This window comes from Gopherus evgoodei, chromosome 3, assembly GCF_007399415.2.
Source record: "Gopherus evgoodei ecotype Sinaloan lineage chromosome 3, rGopEvg1_v1.p, whole genome shotgun sequence".
Taxonomy (NCBI): domain Eukaryota; kingdom Metazoa; phylum Chordata; order Testudines; family Testudinidae; genus Gopherus; species Gopherus evgoodei.
In genome coordinates, this window is record NC_044324.1 from 197,265,477 (window position 1) to 197,292,792 (window position 27,316).

Genomic DNA, 27,316 nt, shown 5'->3' on the forward strand with positions numbered 1-27,316 from the left:
AACTGAGGCCCGCCCGCAGGATCATGCCCAAGGGTTTGCCACGTTGGTGAGCGAAGGCCTGGGGAGTCTTCCAGATGGCCTGAGATGCGACGGACTTGTCTGCCAGTGTGATCACATTGGCAGTGGCAATGAGATGCAGCTCCTGATTGCAGGCTTCTGGGCTGTCCCTGGAGATGCAGGCCACGATCCAGGACCCCCCATTTGAGAGTTTGAGGCTCTTTTCTGAGCTGATTGACTCTAGGCTCCATGGGCTCAAGGACTACCGAGCCATCCTCCACTCCTAGGGCTTACACGCTCCTCAGCAGTCCAGGAAGCTGTTCTGACCTCCACCTCTTCGTCCTCCAACAGTCTAAGTCCTGGGGGGCTCCCAAATCTGGCTCCTACAGGAGAAAGGACAAGGGTAAAGGGCCTAAGAGATGCTATCTGTCCTCCTCTCACTCGGCTGAAGTCAGGGAGGCCATAAGCAGCCATTTTGAGGGTGCACTTGAGGGTGGCGCCCTAGCCACAGTACTGGATACATCCCTCCCTTTCCTCAACCTCCTCTGTCCTTTCTGGTCGGCCTTGTCCCGTGTCACCTCAGACAGCTGGGTGCTCGACACAGTTTCTTTGGGCTACCCCCCTTCTTTAAGGGCCTAAAGCCTTTACCCACATATTAGGGACCCTGTCCCTCTGTGGAACTTGAATCTGGCTCTATCGCAGCTCACAGGTTCTCCCTTCGAGCCTTTGGCTTCCTGCTCTCTCCCTTCTCCTCTCCTGAACGGTCATGTTCCTGGTCGTGGTAACGTCTGCCTGCTGGGTATCCAAGATTCGGGCACTCACCTCAGAGCTGTCGTACACGGTCTTCTACAAGGAAAAGGTCCAGCTAAGGCCATACCTGGCTTTTCTTCTTAAGGTCATCTCTCAGTTCCATTTGAGCCAGGACATTTACTTACCGGTCTTCTTTCTGAAGCCGCATAAATCAGAGGAGGAGCGCAGGCTACATGTCCTGGATGTCAGGAGGGCCCTAGCCTTCTACATTAACAGGACCAAGCCATTCCATAATTCAATGCAATTATTCATCACTGTGGCCGACAAGATGAAAGGTCGCTCTGTATCAGCTCAAAGAATTTCTTCTTGGATCACTGCCTGTATTTGCTGCTTCTATGACCAAGCAAAGGCGCCACCTCTGGCGATTTTCACCTCCTACTCTGCTAGGGCGTAGGCCTCTTCGGCAGCCTTTCTGGCCCATGTGTCTATCCAGGACAACTGTAGAGCAGCCACCTGGTCATCTGTATGCACCTTTACATTCCACAATGCACTGACCCAGCAGGCCTCGGACGAAGCTGGCTTTGATAGGGCAGTACTGGAAGATAAGCTGTGAACTCCAAGCCCACCTCTATGGATAATGCTTGTGAGTCACCTAAAATGGAATTGACATGAGCAAGCACTCGAAGAAAAAACGGTTACTTTTTTGTAATTGTTGTTCTTTGAGGTATGTTGCTCAGGTCCATTCCATTTCCTGCCCTCTTCCCCCTCTGGCGAAGTTGCCAGCAAGAAGGAACTGAGAGGGCACAGGGCTGGCGGCGCCTGATGTACCGCCGCATGGGAGCGCCACTCCAAAGGGTGCCACAGCTAGCCCTGAGGCAGAAATCGACAACTGTGCACGTGGGCGCGCACACACCTAAAATGGAATGGACATGAGCAACACATTTTGAAGAACAGTTATATCTTCAGGTAATGCACTGTGTCTTGATTTCTTCCTTGGACTTTGCATGTTGGGTATGGTTTTCTATACTAGAGAACTAGTATATGCAGTTTTTCTATTGCTCACAGCATTCAGGTATCAGGACAATGATGTTCTGTACCTAACGCGCCCTTCTTTCGCCGCCCCCTTCCCCCCCTCAAAAAAAAGAAAAAGCACTTAGACTTTAAAACCAGACCTCATCTAGATATTTCCAAGTACAGGAGAGCTAACTTATCAAGGATAGAATCATCAGAGATTCGGGCATACAAAGTAATGGTTCCATGATTATATGTACATGTGCACTGTGGGATATCTAACTCCACAGAGAACGGGGAGGGAGGAATAGCTTTTTTTAGGCATAGCGACATGGTTAGGGATGCCCATTTAGCAAAATAAATGTACATGAATGACCGTATTCCAGCCTTGGCAGCTAGGAGGGGCTGCATATTGTAAAGATTCACTGGTAATTAGTTAGTGATTAGCTGCTGAGATTAGGTCACGTTATACAGATTATAGGTACTGTTGTGTGTTGGACTTCTTGGACATTATATTCAGGCACAGCCAAGGAGGTGGTGGGATTAAAGTAGCTTCAAGCCACGATTTGTGTTTGGTGCTGGGCTGTTGAGGGATGGTGGAGTCTAGCAGCAGCATCAATAAGAGAATCTTCATAGTACTGTGCGCAGTAGCCCAGCCCCAGCAAATCCCTCCCAGCTGGCCTGTCTCCCCTAGCATATTCCCTACAGTTGGGGCATGTGAGGATTTCAGCATAAGGCCAGTATGGCATCCTTTTGCTGTGTCTGTGCTGTGGGGATTCTCCATCAGATAGCTATGGCACTTTTCTAGGCTCTTTCTTCTGCCACAACAGAGTATGAGGATTGACCTGCTTGGATGAATCCCTTCCTATATTCATATACTTGGTTGTTGCATACTCCTTTTTCAGGCTAGCAACCTTTCAAAGGAATAACAAAAATTGATTATTTTTTCAGAGACTGTACAATCTTACATTTCTGTAAAAACCCTGCATGAAAGCATCCAAGATAACTTAGTACCTAAAACCATATTGAATAAAAACTGAGCTTTTGAAAAGTCTTACTCGTTTCATTTTTCTTTGAAAGGCACTCTAGAAGAAGTAAAAACCCAGTAACTGAGACTTCAGTTTGGTAGTTAAGAGCAGTATTTTTGTTGTTCTTAAGAAAGATGTTAGGTGGTGCTTTGATGGGGAAGGTATAGTCGTTAAACAGAAGAGGAATACTTAGTCAATATGTTGCTTAACATGGAACAAATAAAACTGTAAAATGTGAGTGCTGAATGCTGAAAACATAGTACTTGTAAATCTTGCAGCAACTTTCTGAACCGTCAGCAAATGCCACAAAACTCTGTAATGAAACCAGCAAGTGGAGATTGATTTATTGATTTGATTGATTTTCAGTAAGCAGTCCTTGAAGTTTCTAAAAGATGTATCCCCTTTCTTGCATTAAGCTTTGCTTCACAATTTCTTACATGGATAAAGAGAAGAACAATCAACCACATTAAAACTGGCTTCAAAGGACAAAGCTGAATTTATTACATGCCAGAAATTCTTGGTGCTGTTGAAAGGAGCAGTCAGAATATTATTTGTGAATTTCCTTTACATTGAAATAAACATCTGTTTTCAAAGCATGGGCCTCCTAGTAGTGTATTATTTAGCTCTCAACTTGTATTATAAGAAAATAACTTTATTCAGTGATGGCTGGTGCCCAGAATAGGTGGAAAGGCTGGATACCACACCCTGAGAGAAATTACTTCTCTCTCTTTTATTCTGATCTCCCAAACAGAATTAGTCAGTGAAGTAAACAATTTGGGGGTCTTCCTCTTTCCTAAGTAAATTCTGCCCTACCATAGCTCTTGGGCGTCTCCTGAAAATGAGTAGGCAGCACCTTCAGCTCTACTCCCTGTCTCCTTACCTCACCTGAAAAAAAGTCAGCTTCCGTTGCTCTGCACCCATTGTTTCGAATAGAAGTGAGGTCAAGCTACTTTTAGGAAACATGGTGGCTCCGTGTTATGTTAAGCAGAGTGGAGCTCTGTGGAGAATAGAGGAATAAAGACAGTGGCCCTTTTTGCTCACTCGGGGCATCTTGTTGCTTCAGTTCGGCTGAGAACAATGAGAGATGGCAGCCATTTTGCAAGAGACCAGTTCTTCGAGTGCTTGCACATGTCCATTCCAATATAGGTGTGTGTGTGCCGTGAGCACAGCTGTCAGGAATTTTTTCCCCTAGTGGTATTCACTGGCGCCTTATCTTCAAGGTCAAATTCCCAATCTGACTTTTCAAGACACCGACACCATCTGGGGGCTACGCACCAATCCCTGCACCCATCTTTGACTTCGGGAGCACCAGGAGCAATGATGCTCCGGGAATACCTGGCCCATGGGGACTGACACCCTTACAGTGGCCCTTTTGGAACCCATGGGGGTTTCCCCTAGGTCAAGCCACTAGTGTGAGGCGCTTTTCCCCATGCGTTCGGGGACTCAGCAGCACTGGTGGCGCACTGAGAGACTCCACAACCCATTGCTGGAGCTGGTCTCAGCACAGGCCCGGCACTGACTCTCAGCTACACCCCAGTACCAAAGCCACCACTGAGACCAGTACCAGCTACCAGGACCTGAGGTCCTCAGGAGGAGGTTATATTGGATGCTATGGCAGCGCATGCCTCCTCCTCGTCTTCACCAGAGAATGAGCTGATGCTCAAGGGGTCTTCTCCACAAGATGACCTAAGAGCCCACAAGCACTTATTGAAGCAAGTGGTCTCTAACCTAGGTCTGCAAGCTGACGTTGTCAAGGAGCCATCTGGTGGATTCCTAGAGGATCTTCACCAAATGCATTCCAGTGGTAGCAGCTTTTCTCAAGAGGAGTCCATGTATTCCCATACCTCAATGACTGACTTCATCAAGGGCAGGTCTCAAGTTCAAGTGGAGTTATAAGAATATAAGAAGGGCCATATTGGGTTAGACCAAAGGTCCATCTAACCCAATATCCTGTCTTCCGACAGTGGCCAATGCCAGGTGCCCTAGAGGAGAATGAACAGAACAGGTAATCATCAAGTGATCCATTCCCTGGTGCTCATTCCTAGATCCAGCAAACAGAGGCTAGGGACACTATCCCTGCCCATCCTGGCTAATAGCCAATTGATGAACCTATCCTCCAATGCATTTATCTAGTTCTTTATTTTCCCCCTGTTATTAGTCTTGGCCTTCACAACACCCTCTGGCAAAGAGGATGTTTTGTTGTTTTAAATCTGCTGCCTATTGGATTTCATTTGGTGATTCCCTAGTTCTTGTATTATGAGGAGTACATAACCCTTACTATTACTCTGCACCCAGTCATAATTTATAGATCTCAATCATCTCTCCCTTAGTCATCTCTTTTCCAAGCTGAAAGTCAGTCGTATTAATCTCTCTCATACGGAAGTTGTTCCATACCCCTAACAATTTTTGTTGTCCTTTTCTGAAATTTTCCAAGTCCAATATATCTTTTTTGATGTGGAGCAACCACATCTGCATGCAGTGTTCAAGATGAGGGCATACCATGGATTAGATAGAGGCACTATGATATTTTCTGTCGTCTTTATCTATCCCTTTCTCAGTGATTTCCAACATTTTGTTTGCTTTTTTGTCTGCCGCTGCACATTGAATGGATGTTTTCAGAGAACTATCCACAATGACTCCAAGATCTCTTTCTTGAGTGGGAATGACTAATTTAGACCCCATCATTTTATATGTATACTTGGGATTACATTTTCCAATGTGCATTATTCTGCATTTATCAACATTGAATTTCACCTGCTATTTTGTTGCCCAGTCACCTAGTTTTGAGCGATCCTTCTGTAGCTCTTTCCAGTTTGCTTTGGACTTAACTGGTGTTCCTGCCCTGCCCCCTGGTTAAAAGTTGATGGGTGCTAAAGGGCTTAGGGAGCAACGCTTCATTAAGAAGCTCTCAGCCTTGCCTAGCAGGCCGCTAGGCTCAGCACACACACTGTCAGCATGCAGACCCCAAACAGACCATATGGTATTTCTAAGTCAAGCAGCAAGCGCACCACACACACACACAGTACAGGCAACAAACTTACCCCCAGGGTCACATAATCGTTCCTCCTTCACCTGGAGAACTCCTTCGCAAAACTCCTCAGTGAGCCGTTCCCATTCACTAGCTCCTCTGGTTGCCTAGGAGTTGGACATTGCCGTCATCCAATCAACTTTCCAGGCATTGGGCCTTCTAATCAATGTACAAAAGTTGACCCTAATACCGATTCAGAGAAAAGCATTCATTGAGGCGGTCCTTAACTCCCATCTGGCAAATGCTCTTCTTCTGGAAGATCGCTTTCAGGCAATATCGGAGTTAGTACACTACATACAGGCTCACCCAATCACAATGATCAGACTCTGATTGAGCCTTCTTAGCCACATGGCTTCGTGCATGTATGTGGTTCATCATACGAGGCTGAGACTCAAAGCTCTCCAAGCCTGGCTCACCACAGTGTATTCCCCCTCCAGGCACCACCTGGATAGGGTTATCACAGTGCCTGTTCATATCCTCGGCTCCCTGTCATGGTGGTTGGATCGCCGAGTACTTTGCAAAGGGATTCACTTCACAAACCCCAGCCATCGGCATACCTGGGGTCTCTGACACCTCAGCACGGGACTGGGGAGCCCCCCTGGAGATGTTCAGGACCCAAGGTTGCTGGTCCGCAGAGGATCTATCGCTCTACATCAATATCAGAGAACTCAGGGCCGTCCGATTAGCATGCCAGGCGTTTTTGCCCCACATTGGGAACATGACAGTCTCGATTCTCCTGGGCGATACATCAACCATGTATTACATCAACAGACCGGGCAGATCCCGTTCTTCCCCCCCATGTCAGGAGGCAGTCCGTCTGTGGGAGTTTTGCATTACGCACTGTGATATAGCATGGCTAGAGGGCAGCAGGAGAGTGATATATGGGAGATACATAAGCCTCAGGCTGATGAGAGGCTGCTACAGTTTAATTAGAGCACCAGAAGCCCATTAAGGCAATTAGAGCACCTGAAGCCAGTCACCTGATAAAACTCCCCTGCTTGAATCAGACAGTTGGAGGAGTTGAAGCAGAGTGGTTTGGTGTTTGAGCAGAGAGCAATTTGGAGGAGTTGGAGCAGAGAACAGTTTGGAGGAGTTGAAGCACAGAGTAGTTGTGGTGTTGGAGGGAAGCCGAGGAGAGTTTGGAAAAGTGCTGTGGTGGGCCAGAAGACCAAGACCCTAGGTAAAAGGAAACCCAGCTTGTACCGAGTAGAGGGACTCCACAGACACGAAGGGTTGGGAGAAACCTTGCCCAAGCAGAGAGAGGACAGGACACCCCACAAGCTGAAGGGCTGGAGAGGGAAGTAGCCCAGGGGAAGGAATCATTAGTTCAAGTAGTTTGCTGCTATCCCTAGGGCCCTTGGGTTGGGACCCAGAGCAGAGGGCGGGCCCAGGTCCCTCCCTCTCCACCCCACTTCTCTGGGATACTAGTGAGACAGTTAATACTCCAGATAAGTGGCAAGAAATGGCACCCTGAACACCCCCACAAGAAGAGAAAGCACAGGACCCATCATAGTAGTGCCGGCAATTTGCCACAGCACTCAATCGAGATCGAGGCTTCATACCTGCCAGGGGTGCAGAACCAGTTTGCAGACGGCCTCAGCAGGTCCTTCTCCACTGATCACAAGTGGTCCCTACGCCCAGATGTTACAATGAGCATTTCCACAAGTGGTGTTTACCCCACATAGATCTGTTCGCTACATGTTCCAACAGGAAGAGCCAGTAGTTCTGCTCCCTGAGGGGTCAAGCCCAGGCTCCATGATGGATGCCTTTCTGATGAAGTGATCTCATTACCTTTTCTATGCCTTTCCACCCATCCTGCTGATCCACAAGGTGCTGACAAAGATTAAGCAGAACCGGGCTCGGGTCATACTAATAGCTCCAGCTTGGCCCAGGCAACACTTGTACACCTAACTCGTTCATCTCTCTCTCTCAAGACCTCAATTGAGCTCCTTCTGTATCCAGACCTGATCTCTCAAGACCATGGTCGGCTGCTCCACCTGAACCTCAGCACTCTACACCTGATGGGCTGGAATCTGTATGGCTAAACCTCAATGAACAGGCTTGTTTGGAGCAAGTCCACAAAATTCTCCTGGGCAGCAGGAAGCCTTCCATGAGGACAGCTTATCATGTAAAGTGAAAGCGGTTCTCCCTCTGGTCATCCGAACATGGAGTCCTGCCAATGCAGTCTTCGCTCCATCTCATCTTGGATTACCACTTATCTTTGAAACAGCAGGGCCTGGCCCTTTCCTCTATAAAGGTCCACCTGGTGGCCATTTCATTATTCCACCTGACAGTCAACAGTAGGTCAGTATTGTCTCATGAAATGGTACTTCGCTTCCTCAAAGGTCTGAAGGGGACCTTCCCTCAGATGAGGGAACCTCTTCCCTCATGTGACATGTGAGTTTCCTCTAGAAACTCATGGGGCCACCTTTTAAGCCACTGGCGACATGTTCTCTGCTACATCTTTCGTAGAAGGAAACCTTTCTGGTGTCAATTGCATTGGCCAGGAGAGTGTCAAAGATTTGAGCCCTCATGGCAGAGCTCCCCTATTTAGTCGTCTTTAAGGACAAGGTACAGCATTTGCCATACCCGAAATTCCTACCAAAGTTCGTGTCCCAATTTCACTACAACTAACCAATTTTTCTGCTAATCTTTTTCCCTGGAACCTCATGCAAGTAGGGAAGAACAACACCTGCATTACTTGGACATCAGATGTGCTATGGCATTTTATATTGCACAGACCAAACCATTCTGTAGGTCACCACAGCTCTTCATAGCAGTAGCTGACAGAATTAAAGGGCTTCCCAACTCTGCCCAAAGGATCTCATCTTGGAAAACATCTTGCATGCAAACATGCTACGATCTCCTGGGCGTTCCGCCTCTGTTGAATTTGACTGTCTACTCCATGAGGTCTCCAGCCTCTTCAGCGGCCTTCCTAGCACAGGTCCCGATGCAGGAGATACGTAGAGCAGCGACTTGGTTCTCAATGCACTTTGCTATCACACAGGAGGCCAGAGACAACCCCCACTTTGGCCGAGCAGTACTACAGTTGGCTTGTCCTTGAACTCTGAGCCCACCACCAAGTCTACTGCTTGCTAGTCACCCAAATTAGAATGGACACGTGCAAGTACTCGAAGAAAAAACGGTTACCTACCTTTCTGTAACTATTTGTTCTTGTGCCCCTCGCCGCAGGGCTGAAACCCTGAGCACTAGCTGCATAGTTGCAGTGCCAGAATGGGGCAGTCCTGGGGGCAGCTCCACGCCCTTCCCCTCCCAGCCCCTGAAGCGACACCCCTGGCCAGGTCGGAGGCAGGAAGCCAGAGTGAGACAGTGTGGACAGCTGCTGCTCTGGCTAGTGTCATGGAGCAGGCAGCCATGGCATTCCCCCTACCTGCAGCCCGGGATTGCGGCTGCTCCTTAGCTCACGCAGTCGGTAAGAGCTGCCCAGGCAGGGAGGACCCCGCTTTGTGGTTGGCACTGCTCTTGGGGAGCAGTGACCACAGGGGAGCCTTCGTGGCACACAGCCCCTACTTGTCCCTCCCTGCATCCTGAGCTACCTTCCTGCCTGCACACAGCCTCTAGCTATCCCCTCCTTGTACCTTGAGCAGTTTTCAAACTTTATGAGCTGAACCCCCACACACACAATCCAGACAGGCTGGGTGGCCTGCTAAGGTGATCCAGGGGGTGGAGGTGGTGCTGCCTTCCTGGACCATGCTGTGCAGAGCTGGCCCAACCCCTACTGGTCCCTGCCCCCCCAAAATAGAAGTCAAACTATGCTATGCCCAAAGCCCCCTACCCCAGCCTGGAGCCCTGTGTCCCTACCCACCCACTCACCCATTCCCCTGCTGGGCCCTGAAGTTTTTATTGCATGTTGAGGGGGGCCTCAGAAAGGAAAAGGTTGAGAACTCCTACCTATTGGCCTGGGTGAGCCCCAAAACGTCACCACCCATAAAGCGACTGTGTTTCAGTCAGTACCTGCCATTGAAAGGCAGCCCTTTTTAGGGTGTCTGAGTTGGACATCCCAAGTCATTAGTCCACTCTTGGAAATGTTGGCTTTTTTCTTGGGAAAGGGTGTCATTTAGGTCTTCAAACTTTACCTTGATTACCCGAAATTGTGAAAGAAGATTAAACCATGTGTTTTTTTTTTCAGTTATATTGAAAACATTGAATCAAGGCAGTTTATGAACTGTGGGGGGGGAATTCTGAAAGCCAGTCTAAAAAGGAAGTGAAGTAAATGAGTAATTCAAATACTCTTTTCTCCACTAAAATGCAGTAAGAAAATACTAGTAATTGGAAGGTGACAGTAGGGCAAATAGTACAAATATTCTTTCCTTTGCTTATGCCATTTTAGTGAGTTGGTTGGTTTGTTTTTTATAATTGCAGCCATGCATATAGCTAGATTCTAAAGATTTTTCTCACTAACTTGAGGTAGCCTACTCTTAAATTGTTTTCTCATTAGTACTCAACTTCATTTTAAGATTTTGCAGACATCTCATGGGGAATCATTTGAAAAATACTTAAGATGTGTTAAATCTTTTATTATTACTACCGGGAATGTTTTCATGAAAAAAAATCCTTTTCTTTAAAAGATGTTTGTTGAATTTTTCTCACATGAACTAATAATGTGTCAATTTAACATCACAGTTATTTGCTCTGGAAATGATTGAAACCATAAATAAGAATATGACTTTAGGGATTCAGCGGTAGGAGCAGATCCTGTTTTTTCACAGATCACTAATAATAAATAAGGACCAAGAAAAAGGCCTGAAAAGAAGACATATAAACTTTTGTTTTGGAAACGGAATCGTGCTTGAATGCTCCTCTTCTCCTCTCCCCTCACCCAATTTTCCATGTGGAATAATTTGCTCTTTTAGATTGATTGATTTTTTTTTTTTGGTTAAGAACCCAGTTCCCTTTAATTAACTCCCTTTGGTACTTTCCTGGATTAGGCCTTTCAGGTGCAATTTTGAGAAGACTTATAAGCAGTAACTTTATTTTGAACAGTCACAGTGAAGTCTAATAAAATTAATCACTTTTCAGAATCAGCACCTAAACTAGTTCTTATTTTGGTTTTGATTGCAGTGTATTTGGGAAACATAAGTAAAGTCTTAAGTAATTTTTTATGTTGTTCAATTTGATAAACTAAGAAAATACAGATTCAATAGAGCAATTTCTTAAAATAGCAATTTTGGTATGTTTTTTTTTAAACTTGACTCTCAGCAATATTAGTGTAAGACAATTTCAAATAAGCAGCACTAGAATACTGAAAGTAAACACACAAATTCCTTAATAGATAGAAATACAAAGAAATCTTTTCTCAGTTAATAAGGTTTTCTGTATTTGTTTCATTTTACTTACTTGGAAGATGCTTATGCTACAGTAATGATGGCTATGTAATTACCTAGATCTATAGCAATAATGGTACTTTTTGTAGACATGGCTATCTTTTTTTTTCCTTTTTAGATTCCCAAGTTTTAGGAAGAGCATTTTAAAACTATAATCTTTTCAAGATTTTCTTACAGAAAACTTTGTGTGTTGTTTTTGTAGGGTTATTTTGAAAGCTGCAACATACATAGAAACAGGATAGCTGGCTTTGAGGTCAAAGCTTATGCCAACTACAGTTGGGTGATGTGGTTTGTCTCACCATGCTTCATTTGTGTTTGTGAAAATCCATTCATGGTCAGACTGGAGGAATCTATGTTCATGAAAAAGGAAGAGGACAATTCATAGAGAATAAAATCTATGCAAACAATTTTGCAGGTGTTTGGATTACCTCAAACAGTGACCCAACAATAAGGTTAGTTTGTTTCTTTAGTGGTTGGGTATTTAGTTGGTGCTTGTTTGTAGGAATGTTTTAGGGTGAAAGGAAAATGTATGCCATATTACTTCCGTTTTTTAATAACATTAACATTCCTACATATATAAAAATGACATGGATGTGTCAGGGTGCAATGGAATTAGATTTTTAACTTGCATGCATACGATATATTTTTAGAAGTATATAGTTTCTTAAAAATCTGCAATCCTGACACTATTCTAGATTTCAAAACCTGATGAGTTTTACATATATTTGTACATTTTCTTTATATGTTTAGATTATATGGTACAGTGTAACTTACTTTCATAGTTTTGTAATGTGTGGTTTTGTTCCTTAGGGGCAATGCAATTTTTAATGGGAATCAAGGTGGAGTTTACATCTTTGGTGATGGGAGAGGCCTTATTGAAGGAAATGACATTTATGGTAAATTATACATTTATCCTATTGTATCTTGGACTTTTTATATTTTGTGTGCCAAATTTTCCTAAAGTATGACCCCTTTCAACAGGTAATGCATTAGCAGGAATTCAGATTCGACAAATAGTTGTCCCATTGTTCGACACAACAAGATTCATGATGGCCAACATGGTGGAATTTATGTGGTGAGTACTAACTACATATAGAAGGTCTAGGCGTGCAGATTCTGCTAGGTAGTATTTTCTGTGAGTTACGGAAGTGTAATGCCTTGTATACACACTTTAAAGTTTAAGTAAACATTTAAAGTTTCCTTTTGTTTTGTTAAATTCTGAAGTAGTTTCTTACGTTCTACAGATAGATTCACCTAATTACAAATAATCTTGTTTTAATTTTGACAAATACAGCTAGAATATTTCTTTTAAATTCAAGACATTGCCCTGCAGTGTAGGTAGCAAAATATCAAATTAAAAAAAAAAAAAAGTTTTCACCTTACATCAGTTTTTGGTAATAATTTGACATCATGTACACTTAAAATCTAGAAACATGGAGCATTTCACGGTTATCACTAGACTGACAAAATTCAGATCTCCCCACCCACAAGTTGGCAGGTGTCACTAAAAGTACGCAGAGCAGTTAGAAGTCAAGACTAGAATCTGAGTCTTTAGCATGTGAAACCAAGGGTTAAGTAACATGAACTGAAGCTCTCAGATTAGAATTGTATAATTATTTGCCTTACTATCTGACCCTCAGAGTCTAATGTTGCTTTAATTTTAAACACAAATGCACCAGTAAAGATTGTTATATGCTTTAAGTAAGAAACATGACAATTTATGTAACTTATTTTATTTTTAATAGATAATGCTGGATGTAAGATTAGAACCTGGTTACCTAGCGCACACAGTTGAGTGCAGAGCTCCACTAGCAAAGCCCAGCAGAGATTTCTAAACTTCAGTACAAACCCTTGAAATCTCCAGTATAAAATCAGATGTAAAACGAGAAATTTTAAGCTGTTTTTTACACTTAAAATGTTCAGAAATATAAAGTCTCACAAATAGTACAAAACAATTTTAAAAATGGTAGTAACTTGAGAACTCAGGAGACTTCTACCATAAGAATGGCCATCACAACTGGACAAAGCAATTTTTTTCTTCCCTCCAAAAAGAAAAAAGCCATAAAGCCAATATTTGCAAGAGACAACTTGACTTAACCTTTGACTTATCTTGCTTGTATTTAGCATGAAAAAGGACAAGGAGTTATTGAAGAAAATGAAGTTTACAGTAATACTTTGGCCGGAGTCTGGGTGACAACAGGAAGTACTCCAGTACTGAGGAGAAATAGAATACATAGTGGGAAACAGGTGGGTTTTGTTTTGCATGATAGAAATACTATTTTCACACTTCTTTCTTTCTTCTAATTTAATTTATTTTATTTTTAATGTCAGGTTGGTGTTTATTTTTATGACAACGGACATGGAGTGTTGGAGGACAATGACATCTATAATCACATGTACTCAGGGGTTCAAATAAGGTAATACGTGTTTTCATTTTACATCTAAAAAGAGATTTTATTGTATTAGCCTTATTTTTCTCTTTACTCCTCCTCCTCATTCGGTTCCTAAAATTTACCCTGGGGTGTCCTTTTAAATCTAGTGTTCTTAGTTTCAGTTCAAGGGGAGGAATTCTTGTCAGGAGAACCTAGATACTAACTTTTATCTCCAGTTTCTTTCTCTGTTCATAATGGTGTGAAGTCTTAAATCTATTTGTTTCCAAGTAAGCAATCGATGATTTCTAAAGGCTTGCAAGCAATGTCTTTTATATTTATACATGGAGTCTGATGTGTAAACGTACAGAATGCTGATGTGATTGATGTACTATTTTCCCCCTATCTTCAGATGTATTTTAAATGTTCAGTTTTAGGAAACCTTTTTTAATAATTCATTTGCTTGTGGTTATCTGTAGAACTGGAAGCAACCCCAAAATTAGGCGCAACAAAATCTGGGGAGGTCAGAATGGTGGTATTCTTGTTTATAATTCTGGTAGGTCTATTTCATTTTTTCAGACATTAAGATGCTTTGCAACATGGTTATTAGAAAGACAGTTATGTTGAATATTTTTTTTATAGGGCTTGGATTTATAGAAGACAATGAAATTTTTGATAATGCAATGGCTGGAGTATGGATTAAGACAGACAGTAATCCTACGCTAAGAAGAAATAAAATCCATGATGGAAGAGATGGGGGCATCTGTATATTTAATGGTGGCAGAGGTAGCATTCTTTCCTCATTAGAATACACTAAATATATTGGATTATAACCTAATTTCAGATTAAGATATTGTTCTTTTAAATTGCTCTTTAGAAATTTGATTATTTTTCTTTATGAAGTAGTAAAATATTTATTTAAAACGTACTAATGCTTTTTAGTGTCATCAGTTACATCTGTAATACTATACTGTAATAGGCAAAGGAGTAATTCACCTCATCCAGGAAGCCTATTCCAGACTGCTTCTATAAGGCTAGACTTCTTCCTTATTACCTGTGATCTACATTTGTAACTTTTTTGCCATTTAACTGAAGGACAAAAGGTCCGATGTAACCATCAAATTGAAGATCCCAGATCTTGGATTTGTGGGGGCTTTGTTTTTGTTTTTAAATGTATGGTTTTTGTCAATACCAAAGATCTGGAAAGAGCCAGACTTTTTCCCATCCTATCCATTAAAAGGAAAATATCTTATTAAGAAATTAGGTGGGTAGTCTTTCATTGTGGATTATAAACTTTAATTTTAGGTTATGTAGTTTTAAGTTGAGCTGCACTGCAGTGGCAAAGTACCAGTCAAAAAATTATGCTCTCCTTTGAGACTACCAAATGCTGCTGGAGAAGAAAGAGCAGAGCACAAAGTCTGACGGATTTGGTTTTCTTAAATATAAAGTAGCCTCTAGACCAGTGGCTCTCAACCTTTCCAGACTACTGTACCCCTTTCAGGAGTCTTTGTCTTGCGTACCCCAAAGTTTCACTTCATTTAAAAAGCTACTTGCTTACAAAATCAGACATAAAAAATACAAGTGTCATAGGACACTATTACTGAAAAACTGCTTGCTTTCTTATTTTTACCATATAATTATTAAATAAATAAATTGGAATATAAATATTGTACTTACATTTCAGAGTATTAGTATATAGAGCCGTATAAACAAGTCATATGAAATTTTGTTTTGTACTGACTTGGCTACTGCTTTTTATGTAGCTTGTTGTAAAGCTACACAAAAATCTAGATGAGTTGATGCACCTCCTGGAAGACCTCTGTGTATCCCCAGGGGTACGTGTACACCTGGTTGAGAACCACTAGTCTAGGTGTATTACTTACGAGCTTATTGTGGGTCATAGGTCCCATGTTTTCCCCATCTGTACTGAAAATCCTTGTTTTATTAAATATCCTTAGATGCATATAAATTGAGAATAACTTTCAAAGGATGATGTATATTATCTCCAACATCCTGCTAATCCTTTCATCCTGGGAATACCCATCACTGACATTGAAACCATTGATATTATGAATAAAATATACAGATTTCTTATAAAGAGAAACACAGTGATGCTTAGCCTTAAATCTGGTGCTTGTTGTTGGTTCTGTTGTAGGTCTCCTTGAAGAGAATGATATTTTTAGAAATGCTCAAGCTGGTGTTCTCATCAGCACCAACAGTCACCCTGTGTTAAGGAAAAATCGAATATTTGATGGCTTTGCTGCAGGTTTGTATTCTTTAAATCATATTTTGAGGGGTTAGAGCAGGGGTCTCAAATATGCAGCCCACGAGCTCCTCGCGGGCCCCCTACCCTCCCCCAGCGTTGACTTACAGTGGCTCTGGCCCGACCCGCACCGGGGGCCAGGCAGGCTCCCTGTCTGCCTTGCAGCCAATGGGAGCTGCTGGGTGCGGTGCCTGAAGCAACAGCCACACACACCCCTGCACCCCTCCTTCCCCAGACTCCAGCCACTTCCCAGAGCAGCACGAGGGTAGGGCAGGCAGGCATGGAGCCTTCCCTGCCCCTGGTGTGCATCGAGCTGGAGCCCACCCCCCGAACCACTCCTGCAGCCGAACCCCCTGCTGCACCCCACACCCCTTACCCTGAAACCCCTGTTGCACCACACACCCCCACTCCCTGCCCTGAGCCCGTCACATCCCACACCCCTCCTGCGCCCCCTGGGAACAGTGAGGGAGTTGAGTTGGGGTGGGGATTTCGAAGGGGTTGGAATGGGGGCAGGAGCGGGGCCTCATTGAAGGGGTGGAGTGGGGGCGGGGCCAAGGGCAGTGGCGGGGGGGGTGTCAGTAAATGTGGCCCTCGGGCCAATGTACTAGTCCTCATGTGGCCCTCGTTGTCATTTAAGTTTGAGACCCCTGGGTTAGAGCTTACAGATTTCAGTTCAGTATTATGACAGGCAAGAGTCCCTTTTCTACAGCTAGGATTATTATTCATTTGAACAGTCTGAGATATTCTAGTTATATTCTAGAAATCATTTGGGATTTTAGAATTGCCAAAATGCCAGTTTTGCAACATTCTCTGAACTTGTCAGGAAATAATGCAGTTTCTATCTCATCACATAGCAGATTTGCTAGTAACTGTTCACAATTTTCTTTTGAAAGTCAATCAGGATGTAAATGTTACTGACTTGGTGAGAGTTGACTTGAATTTTCTATCACTAATCCTGTTTTAGAGCAAGGAAAATTTTAGCAACGTACTTCTAAGATTCTGGAATCACTTTGCGTGGAAGGCATCAAAAGTATTGAAATCTGTATTTTTTTATGGAATCAGTTGAATAGGAATTCTAAGTCTTACTGTAATAATGGTGACTTTCATATACTGCTGCTTGTTAGAAATTGTGCTATAATAGTTCTTTAATCCTAATCAATTGAAATTGCATGCTTGAGTTTTCTCCATTTGTCTTTCAGAAAAAGCAAGCTTCTGTGAAGACCTTTAAAAGGTCTTGCTTCTGTGTAGCGCTGGGGAGCTGCCAAAATGAGTTCTGGCCAAGTGACCTGAAAGAGTTTGATTTCTGAAAATCATGGGTATAATTGACAGACTTTTTGGGTGCCCAACTTGACACCTTTAAAAGAGCGTATATTTTCAGATAGTGTACAGTTCCTGAAAACCAGGTCAAGATGGGCACCTGAAAACATCAGATCACTTTTGAAAATCTTGGCCAGTTGTACTGCTCTGTTATCTGAGAAACTAGTGGTTTGATTATTAGTTGCTAATTGGAAAACATGAAATTGGCTTTACCTCTATGAAGAGATGCAGTGGGAATGTTTGGACTTCAGCTCAGTCAGTCACAGCACAATTTCTAGATATTAGTCATTTTGCCAATGACTGACAGATAGTAGGAAATACTAAGTGCTTTAACTGTAAATCTCGCTGCTGAAAAAAGTATAAAATGCACATTAAGGCTTTGATTCTCTGCCTCACCTCCACCAAATACAGGTATTGAAATAACAAATCATGCAACTGCAACATTAGAAGGCAATCAGATTTTCAACAACCGTTTTGGAGGCTTATTTCTAGCATCTGGTGTCAATGTAACAATGAAAGGTGTGTAGATTTTACATTGCATATTTGTTTATGTATGACATTTCTTCAAGATGAGTGGCGTGCTGGAGACTTCAGTATTGTAGAATTTGTCATATCCCAGTGTCTCACTTTTGGCAGTATTACACTTTAAATTGCCCTGAACCTAAAAAAAAGGTTGAGGTTTGTTCAGAGTTAAGCCAATAGCTGGAACACCTTTAAAGCACTGCAGATTCCAAGAGAATAAAGTGAAAACTCTTGTTTGTATCTAAATTTTCCCTGGCAGAATATAGCCTTTTCCACTGACCACTTCATCAGTTAATCCAGGGTTGGCCAACCTGAGCCTGAGAAGGAGCCCAAATTTACCAATGTATATTGCCAAAGAGCCACAGTAATATGTCAGCAGCCCCCTATCCACTCCCCCAGCTCCCAGCACCTCCCACCCAGTGGCAGCCCTGCTGATCAGCACCTCTCCTTCCCTGCCTGCACTTCTGGTCAGCTGTTTTGTGGCATGCAGGGGGCTCTGGGGGGAGGGGGAGAAGTGAGGACACAGCAGGCTCAAGGGGGGAAGGGTAGGGCCACGGGTTAAGCAGTGAGCACCCTCACCCCCACCCCCACCCAGGCACATTGGAAAGTCGGTGCCAGTAGCTTCCGCCCCGGAGTCAGTGCCTATACAAGGAGCCACATATTAACTTCTGAAGAGCCACATGTGGCTCCAGAGCCACAGGTTTGGCCACTCTTGAGTTAATCCTCCTTCAGACTGTTTTGATAGTGGTTAATTCTTTCTGGTTGGGAATTTGAAAGACCATACAAAATTCCTGTAATCAGAACTCTTTGCTACATGAGTGAAAACAAGTAGCCAGTACGGTTCAGAAACTTACTTTACAAGTCTGTTAAAGTAAGTTGCTATGAACCAAACACTAGTGAGGCACCATTTTGCAAGTTTATTATAAAGCTAGTTATGAGACAACAGACTTGGGTACCAAGTTTCTTAGGGTCTGTGCTTGGTTCTAGGAGGCAAGTATAGCCTAGTGCTAAGAACAATGGGTATAGATCGACTGAGTAGATGAGACCTGTGTTCTATTCCCAGTTCTGCTGGAAGTAACCTTTTACAACGTTACCTTATTTGAAAAATTAGGGGAAATAATACTGTCGTGCTTCCTAGAACATAGGTGTGAAACCTTGGTCAATAAGGGTTATGGGTACACCCACTGAAAGAAATAAGAACAGAGCTGCTTGGTGTTTTTCTCTGTCTCACTTTCAATGAGGATTTCAGTTCTGCTGTGCATTCCTGAGGGATGCAGAAGCAGCCCTATCAATTGGCCTACTAATCTGACAGCAACCCTGACCTGAAATCTAGAAGGGATGGCTCAGTTGTTTACCTATCAGTAGTACTTAAACTCTAGAACTATAGCCTAAAATTCTGACAGAGAACTCAACCTGTTCCTGTAGTTCCATTACTCCTAGGGGAATTCTGCACATAACTAATGAGCTGTGCATATTTTTAATTTTTTGCGCAGAAAAAAGCTTCTGCCAGTAAATTGCTGCAGTTCTGCCTTTTGCTCATCAGAGGGTGCTATGGCACTAGAACAGAGCAGCAGCTTCTGGCCACCTAGGAAAGAGGAAGAGCCTGCCTTCTTCACAGTGCCTGTCAGGCCAGGTCAGGAGACGGGGAGACAGACAGCGTTGGGCTGCTGGGAGTGGGCCTCAGACGGGGGCTCATAAGGGCTAGTGGGGCACAGACTAGGGTAGGGGCTGAATGGGAGTGGAGGTGCAGGGCCACAGATACACATAGGGACAGGAGGGCTAAAAGAATACATAGGGGTGCAGGGACACCTGGAGTCAGGGGCAGATGTACCTGTCTGAAGGGGAGAGGCTGGGGTCAGCCAGGGTCTGCATGGGGGAAGCTCCCTAACAATCCCTCTCTGCTCCCCCCAAAAAACCTTGTTCTGTACTTTCCCCCCCTCATACCCAACAAGTTCTCACCCTGGCTCCTTCCCAGCAATTACTTGCCTCTCCCTCAGCTCCTCTGTTACCCCAACTCCCCCAAACCTTTGCACTGCTTTTGAGGGATGCAGGAAATACAGTTCTGTATTGTAATTTAAATGAATTATTACTCAGTTCTGTATTAATATGTCTAGTAAGGAATCTATTTGTCAAAAAACATTTCCTTAATCATTTTTGTCTGTGTTGTTAGACATACTTGCTGACAGGTATTCTGAAATGTAATTAATTGAAACTGTCAAAATAACACAATATAATCACACCAAACAAAATGTGCAGAATTTGAAAATATTGTGTGCAGAAGAATTCCCCCAGGAGTATTCCATGCGTGGGAGCGGAGTGGTGAGACCTAAAAGGAATGTTTTAATTATCTGATAGTTTACCCTTTTATTACAGATAACAAAATAATGAACAATCAAGATGCCATAGAAAAGGCTGTCAGTAGAGGCCAATGTCTGTATAAGATATCAAGTTACACCAGCTACCCAATGCATGACTTCTACAGGTAACAAATTTATAAACAGTTGTAGGTCATGAAAGGTAAGCATCCCTCTAGCATATAAGTGATTAAATAGAAAACTGTCTAGTGTAAATGATGAACCAACTTAGATCTATTTTCTAGAGTCTGCAAGTTAAGTACTCAGATGTAATATAAAAATGATTGTTTTTTTGATTATGAACATTACTTCTACAAGGAGGTTGGTATTTTTATGTGCGTAACACTGCCAATTACAAATGTGCCTGTAACCACCTGTCCATTTCCAAATCATGCCTAATGTGCTACATTTTACTTTAGATGTCACACTTGTAACACCACAGATCGTAACGCCATATGTGTGAACTGCATTAAGAAGTGCCATCAAGGACATGATGTAGAATTTATTAGACACGATAGGTATGTTAACAAGAATGAATACTTTGGCTGAGTAGTTTTACCATTCAAACTTAAAGCAAGTTTAATTCTCCTACTGAAGATAATTTTTTTCTTCTAGGTTTTTCTGTGACTGTGGTGCTGGAACACTGTCTAATCCCTGTACGCTAGCTGGGGAGCCTACACATGATACAGATACACTATATGACTCTGCTCCACCTATAGAATCTAATACATTGCAGCACAACTAAATTCCTTTCAGGAAAAAAAAAGTCCTGCCATTCTAATATCATAACTGTTAAACTTTTTTTTTGGAGGAAATTATACTTGCCCATTTCTGCAGAAAGAGACTGTATTAAAAATGGATGTGTAAGGTGTTGACACTATGGAGCTCAACCTACCAAAAAGAAAGTGGCAATATGTTGACTCAGGATAACAGAACTGGGCGTTTTAGCATTACTGTGTAAACAAAGACTCTTGAAGGGACAGAAGTGAAGAAAATAAGCTGCAATTTTGTACAGATACCAACTTCTGAAAAGCTGGTGTTTTTACAAGTAGCATTGAAATGCAGTCCAATTTGCAGTAGTACTATTCTGTAGACAAGCAGCATTCCTTGTTGCTGCTGTTATGGACATGGGTACCAATTGCTTTTGTAACATGGTAAAATGTGAGCTAGCACTTCTGCATTTCTTTTGATTTTTTTTAACATTTACTCAGATTGAAAAATATGATTTTAAATGCTTTACTCATGTAGTTTGTTTTTAATTTCAAGCAAAAAATTCTTATTGTACTTGAATGTGTCCTGTTTTGTTAGCACACCTAGACTTGCTGTAACTGTACTCATGTCCCAGTATGTACGTTCTTTCTGTGAAAGAGAAAACACTAATCTTAAATTATATCCAGCAATTTTTCTGGTATACTTTGAAAAAGTTAAAATCTCCTTCCCTGCCCCAGCAATAGTCTGTCGTCAAATCACCCTAACAAAGCAAGTGTTTTAATGAGACTTCCTAGCATAAATAATGCACTATAAAACAAAGTACCCATGTAACTAAGTTTTGTGAATGAAAGTTTTACTATGTTTTAAAGTACACATTAGAAAGTCTCCTCAAAACAAGCTTGTATTTTACTCTGTTCATAGTTTTTTTTTGAACAGTCTGGACATTACCTATATCAACAATTTCCTGCTATAATGAAGCTGAGACAAGTATATATACAGCTCAATACAGTTTCATAGCTCTTTCCATTTATGTGTATTGGTGACAGTGGGTAATCAACAGCCTGAAAGTGTATGCATGTACCATAACATCTAGACTTAATATATTGTGGAGTATTCAATAACCATTATGTAGAGGGTAGGTAAGAATTAAAAGGGTTTAATTTCCTAGGAAAGAAAATGGAAAAAATGGTCATTTTTAAAAAATAAAGTTTATTAGATCATAATGTTGTCTGCATACCATCTTTGTGAGAAAACCACCACTCTAACACTTGTTACTGTATCTTACAGATTATTGATTACAGTCATCAGTTTAGGAACAGCTTTATCTCCTGCTGCATTCTCTGCCACCAGGCAAAGGTGCCTAAAGGGGGGGAAAAAAAAGTCCACATTGCTAAGTAACATTTATGTTTAGTAAAAGAGGTCTAGTAAGTTTTTCACTAAGTAATATGTTTTCTAGGTAAATCAGTCTCCACCTTTAAGGATGGATCAGGAGTTTTTTCTGGCAGGCAGTTAGTCAAAATAAGGGGCTAACCCTCCTTTGCCTTCAGTTTTACCACTTAACTTAGTCTATATTTGAAGAATGGTTTTTTAATGTCTAAGGATATATTTTATTAGACTGTTTTATTCAGACCCTTGATGGGTTTCATATGAATTTATAAAGGATAGTCTTATGATTTTAAACATATTACTGTTTCTCTGAAGTCATGTAGCACCTAAGAATTGCCAAGGCATTACAAGTGAACCGTGAGAAAATGTCTAGCTCCCCCTATGAGCCAAGAGGAAAAGTTATTTTCCCCCCCCCCCTTTCTGTTGTGCTCTAGCATAGCCACTTAAACAACCCTCTCTACATGGCACAGCACCTGAGTTTTTGGGTGTTTTTTTTTTTTTTAAATAAATTCAGGAAATAACTTACCTGAAGAGTCTCAGTGAAACTGTAACTTTCTCAAAGTCCCGTGCTTTTCTGTGACCTTTCTGAATAACTTCCTCTGGAATATTAGCAAGCCTTGCTGCATTGAAACCATAGCTTTTAGGACAAGCTCCTCTAATGAATTTATAGAGGAATGTAATAGTTTCCTGGCTTGGATCTTCGCTTTCATTTTCAACCATACATGCCTAAAAGAAATTATAAAAGCAGTTTATCCAATACTTTTAGATTAGTGTACATAGAACATTTCTTTCTTTCAGGACACCCTTTTTGATTACAGGTAGAAAACGGAGGCTCTATGCACCCTGTGGAACACAACCTACTAATAAAAACCCCCACTTCCCAAAGTGATGCAAATACCTTTCCTTGAAGTTCAACAGTTTGTACATACCATATGGCCCAGTCGCACAGCAGCACTGTGTGAATAGTCTTCTACTAATGAATAATAGTGTGTGGAAAAAAGTGTGCGACACTTTATATTTTCTGCAAGTTCTTTAACAACTGCACTTGCTATAGCTGTACCATCAAAAGTAGCTGTGCCTCTACCTGCAAGAGAAGAAGATAATCTTTCACACATCCAAAGTGGAACTAACTTGTGTTAGCAAAACAGGAGTTCAACCCCGCATTTAAAGAGATAATTTAAACCAGATTCAAGTTACTGTAGATGTTATTGAAAGAGTCCCCTAAATTTTACTAACAGCTTGTCTACTCAGGGAAATTTGTGCAAAACAACTATGGTGGAATTTATAGCACAAAGTCTTGGAAGCTTATTCTAGAATTTATCTATCCTTATCCTTAAGTTAGATATTCAGAAAAACCCTTCTAAATCTCTCTCGTTACAGAATAAGCCCACTGCTACTTGTTCTACCTTCAGTGGACATGTAGAACAATTGATCACTGTCCTCTTAACATAGCTGAAGACTTATCAGGTCCCTCAGTCATCTTTTCTCAAGACTAAGCAAGCTGAGTTTCTTAAACCTCCTCTCATACGCCAAGTTTTCTAAACTTTTCATCATTTGTTTCTCTCTTCTAGACTCCAGCTGAAGCCTGACTAGTATGGAGTACAGAGGGAGAATTACCTCACATCTTCAATATAAATACTCCTATTAATGAACTCCAGAATATTAGCCTTCTTTTCTCCCCACTGTTGACTCATTCAGTTTGTGATCCATTATAACCCCAAAATCCTTTTCAGCTGTACTGTCACATAGCCAGTTATTTCCCATTTTGTAATTGGACATTTGAGTTTTCCTTCCTAATTATAGTGCTTTGCATGTGTCTTTAAGGAATTTTACCTTGCTGATTTCATACCAAATCTCTAAATTGTCACAGTCAATTAACTCTGTCCTCCAAAGTGCTAGCAACCCTTCCCAAGTTGGTGTCATCTGCACATTTCATAAGCATACTCTTCTCTCAAAAGTAATTAATGAAAATACTGAATTAAATACTCAACCCAGGACTGACCCCTGTGGGTCTTCACTAGATACATCCTCCCAGTTTGACAGCAAACCATTAACAACACTGAGTACAGCCTTTCAACCAAAAAAGTGTACCCTCTATGATAATTCAATCTAGTCACATTTCCCTAGAGTTCTTACTACAATCAAGATATATCATGTCTACAGCTTCCCCACCTGTAATGCTGTCAAAGGAAATTAGATTGGTTTGGCATGCTTTGTTCTTGACAAATCCATGCTGGCTATTCCTTATAACTATTATCCTCTAGGTGCTTAGAAATTATTTTATAATTAGTTCCAGTAGCTTTTTAGATATCAAAGTCAGTCTGACTGCTCTATAATTTCCCAGGTTCTCTTTGTTCCCTTTTATAAAGATCTTTGCCCTTTTCCAGTCTCTGGGACCTCACTTGTCCTCCAGGCATTCTTAAAGAAAAGTGCTAAGGGTTCCAAGATTGCTTCAGCTAGTTCCTCAAAGTACAACCTATAATGAATATCACCAGGCTCTCCTGAATTGAATACATCTAATTCATCTAAATACACTAACCTGTTCTTTATATATTTTGGCTTATGTTTCTTCCCCACTGTTAATACTAATTGTGTTGAGTATGTGGTCACCATTAACCTTTTTCATGAAGGCAAACAAAATAGACTTATTAAACAAAATCAATCTTTATGTCAAGTTATTAGCTCTTCCCCCCTAAGGAGAGGACCTAAGTTTTCCTTCATCTTTCTCTAATTCCTGATGTATTTATTACCATCACATTTATTCAACCAATTCTTCCCTTGCTGGTCAGAATCAAGTCTAAAATGGCTATCCCCTCCATTATTTCCTCCACTTTCTGGAACAAAATGTCCTCAATAATTTCCAATAAGTTCTTGAAATGTGTGTGCTGCTATATTAATTTTGCAACAGATGTAGTTAAAGTCCCCCATAAATACCAAGTCTTGTGTTTTGGATATTTGTTCTAGCAATGCCTCTTCCTCCTAGTCTTGATTTGGTGGTCTAGAGTAGACCCCATCCATTTTTTTTAACCCCCCATCAGACTTAACTGGTCTATTCTCACCCCCTTCTGGATCTCAAAACAAGTGATATGTATTCTTGATGCAACACCACCTATTTTTTCCCATCTGGATTCCTGAACAAGCTTATGCCCCTTTATACCAATATTCCAGTCATGAGATTTATCCACAAAGTCTGATGTCAACTAATTTAACTTATTTACTAATACTTCCAGTTTTCCCTGTTTGTTCCCCATGCTTATTAAAAGAGCCTGAATACCTAGTTCATCCACAAGCACAAGGGAATGCTCTGTTGCATGCTGGAGTATGCTGGAAGTCTCACTCAGCTCAACAAAAAAGGTACTCTCTCCTAAAAAGGACAAAAACAAAGTTTCATTCAAAGCGTATAGAAGTTTTGCAAAGGCAGGCATGTACAGCATACAGTTCAACAATAGAACATTTATTAGCTTGCTGGAAGTTTCAGTTTAGTCTGTGACCAGAGCTTTAGCAAGAAAATCTCCCTAGGAAAAAGCGGAGCTTAAAAAAAGACATTCAAACTAACAGGTAGGGGAACAAGCATAACTGAGTATTTTTTAGTATTACTAGTTTTCAACCCTGTTTGTACACTAGTCCTAATGTAAAAAAGCAAGCAGGAAAAAACCAAAGTTCTCTCTCTGGTAGAAGAATAACTAGTGAAATAGTGACACGAACCAATAAGTTGAGAAAAATGATGGGGAAGGGGCTATTAGACTGTTAAATGTTGTTACAAACACCTATTTAAGTCCATTTACTAACATTTTTGGAAAATAAAGCCTTTGTTACAGATTTCAATTTAAGACGATAAAATTCAAACGTCCCAAAGATTCTCAAGTAAGAGAAAACTAGGCTTGAAATTTCTGCTATTTCTACAAACACAATACAAGCAGAAATAACATATTTCAGATCTTTACATATCACAAAATGCAAGGCCCTTTTCTCAATGGGACTCACACCTGAGTAGAATTCTGAACTGACAAAACAAAGTTCCATACATGCAAGACAACAGACTTCGCAGCAGTTATTTTTAAATGATCAAATTAAACCAGATATGAACTTAACTTTCCCCAGCTAGAGAGAAATCCCAAAATGTATTTAACTTAATCAGTAACTTTTCTCAGGTTTCAGTAAAACTTTGAGAAGGAGGAAGTTTTTCGAGACAGAGCAGAATTATCCTGAGGAATCCTGAGGACTTTTGAACACTTGCTGCTTCTTTCAAGTAACTCTTCAGTCCTATCAATTTTCCTTCCACTGACTGCCATAAAGCTGTTCTCTCTCCTGCCACTGAAATGTTTAAATGATGCTGATGTTGACAGTCATATTTCCAAAACAAGCTCTCATGCAGTATTCAATATTGCTTCTCAGATGACTACCGTATGCATTAATTCCATCTGTGTATGTGGTATTCTAAGATGTGTGGCAGATTGAGGGACCAGTATTAAATGCCATGATTTCTCTAGACCACATCTTTATACAGATGGAAGACATTTTTGCAAGAACCTTTAATTAACAGAAATAAATATGGAACATTCTAGAGCTAAAAATCCAGCCCAAGAGAGTGAGCGAGTGTAAAATATAGCAAGCCCCCGACCCCTAGCAGGTGGAGCAGAGCATCCTGCCTCAACCAAGCTTCACAATCATTATTGGTGAGTCCAGTATTAAAAAAAGTGTTTAAAATTATTTAAAACTTATATTGTGTATGTCTTTTGTCTGGTAAAAAAAATTCCATGGAACCTAAGCCCCCCTATTGACATTAATTCTTATGGGGAAATTGAATTTGCTTAATAGTTTTGCTTAAAGTTGCATTTTTCAAGAACATAACTAGATCATTAAGTGAGGAGTTACTGTATATGCTTATGAATCCGTAAGTCCTCATGTCTCCACCTCCCTGACACTTACACTTCTGCCCTACAGTCAGTTACCATGCAGTCAACCTCTTCCATGCTGGCTTCCTTCTTTTTCCCTAAATAGATGGCTAAGATAAAATATTCCAAGAAATTTATGAGCTCTACTTTTCTACATTCTCTGAGTGATGTGGACTCAGGGTTCTTGATGCATTTTGACATCAGCCACACTGTTTTGGATATTTGCGAGACAGATGATGTTCTTATAACAGAGCCTTACACCACAAAAATCTAAGTAGTACCTGACTTTCTCTGTTCCAAAGTACTTGGAAAAGGGTATTCTAAGGAGACCTGCCATCAG

The 27,316-nt window shown here is 41.5% G+C and overlaps 2 protein-coding genes across 2 annotated transcripts in view; one reads left to right on the top strand and one right to left on the bottom strand.

Moving 5' to 3' along the window:
* Window positions 1-20,909, top strand: part of FBXO11 (F-box protein 11) — a 177,984-nt gene extending 157,075 nt beyond the window's left edge. Inside the window, 14 exon segments of the mRNA XM_030557758.1 lie at window positions 11,362-11,455; window positions 11,488-11,611; window positions 11,970-12,055; window positions 12,141-12,164; window positions 12,167-12,234; window positions 13,284-13,406; window positions 13,491-13,576; window positions 14,008-14,084; window positions 14,171-14,314; window positions 15,684-15,794; window positions 17,520-17,627; window positions 20,004-20,112; window positions 20,404-20,502; window positions 20,600-20,909. Of these exon segments, the coding sequence (XP_030413618.1) occupies window positions 11,362-11,455; window positions 11,488-11,611; window positions 11,970-12,055; window positions 12,141-12,164; window positions 12,167-12,234; window positions 13,284-13,406; window positions 13,491-13,576; window positions 14,008-14,084; window positions 14,171-14,314; window positions 15,684-15,794; window positions 17,520-17,627; window positions 20,004-20,112; window positions 20,404-20,502; window positions 20,600-20,729 (1,383 nt within the window). The 3' untranslated portion in view covers window positions 20,730-20,909.
* A 975-nt stretch (window positions 20,910-21,884) lies between these two features.
* MSH6 (mutS homolog 6) overlaps window positions 21,885-27,316 on the bottom strand; it is a 29,196-nt gene continuing 23,764 nt past the window's right edge. The window contains 4 exon segments of the mRNA XM_030557757.1: window positions 21,885-22,055; window positions 22,608-22,807; window positions 23,011-23,165; window positions 25,356-25,445. Coding sequence (XP_030413617.1) covers window positions 21,977-22,055; window positions 22,608-22,807; window positions 23,011-23,165; window positions 25,356-25,445 — 524 coding nt within the window. The 3' untranslated portion in view covers window positions 21,885-21,976.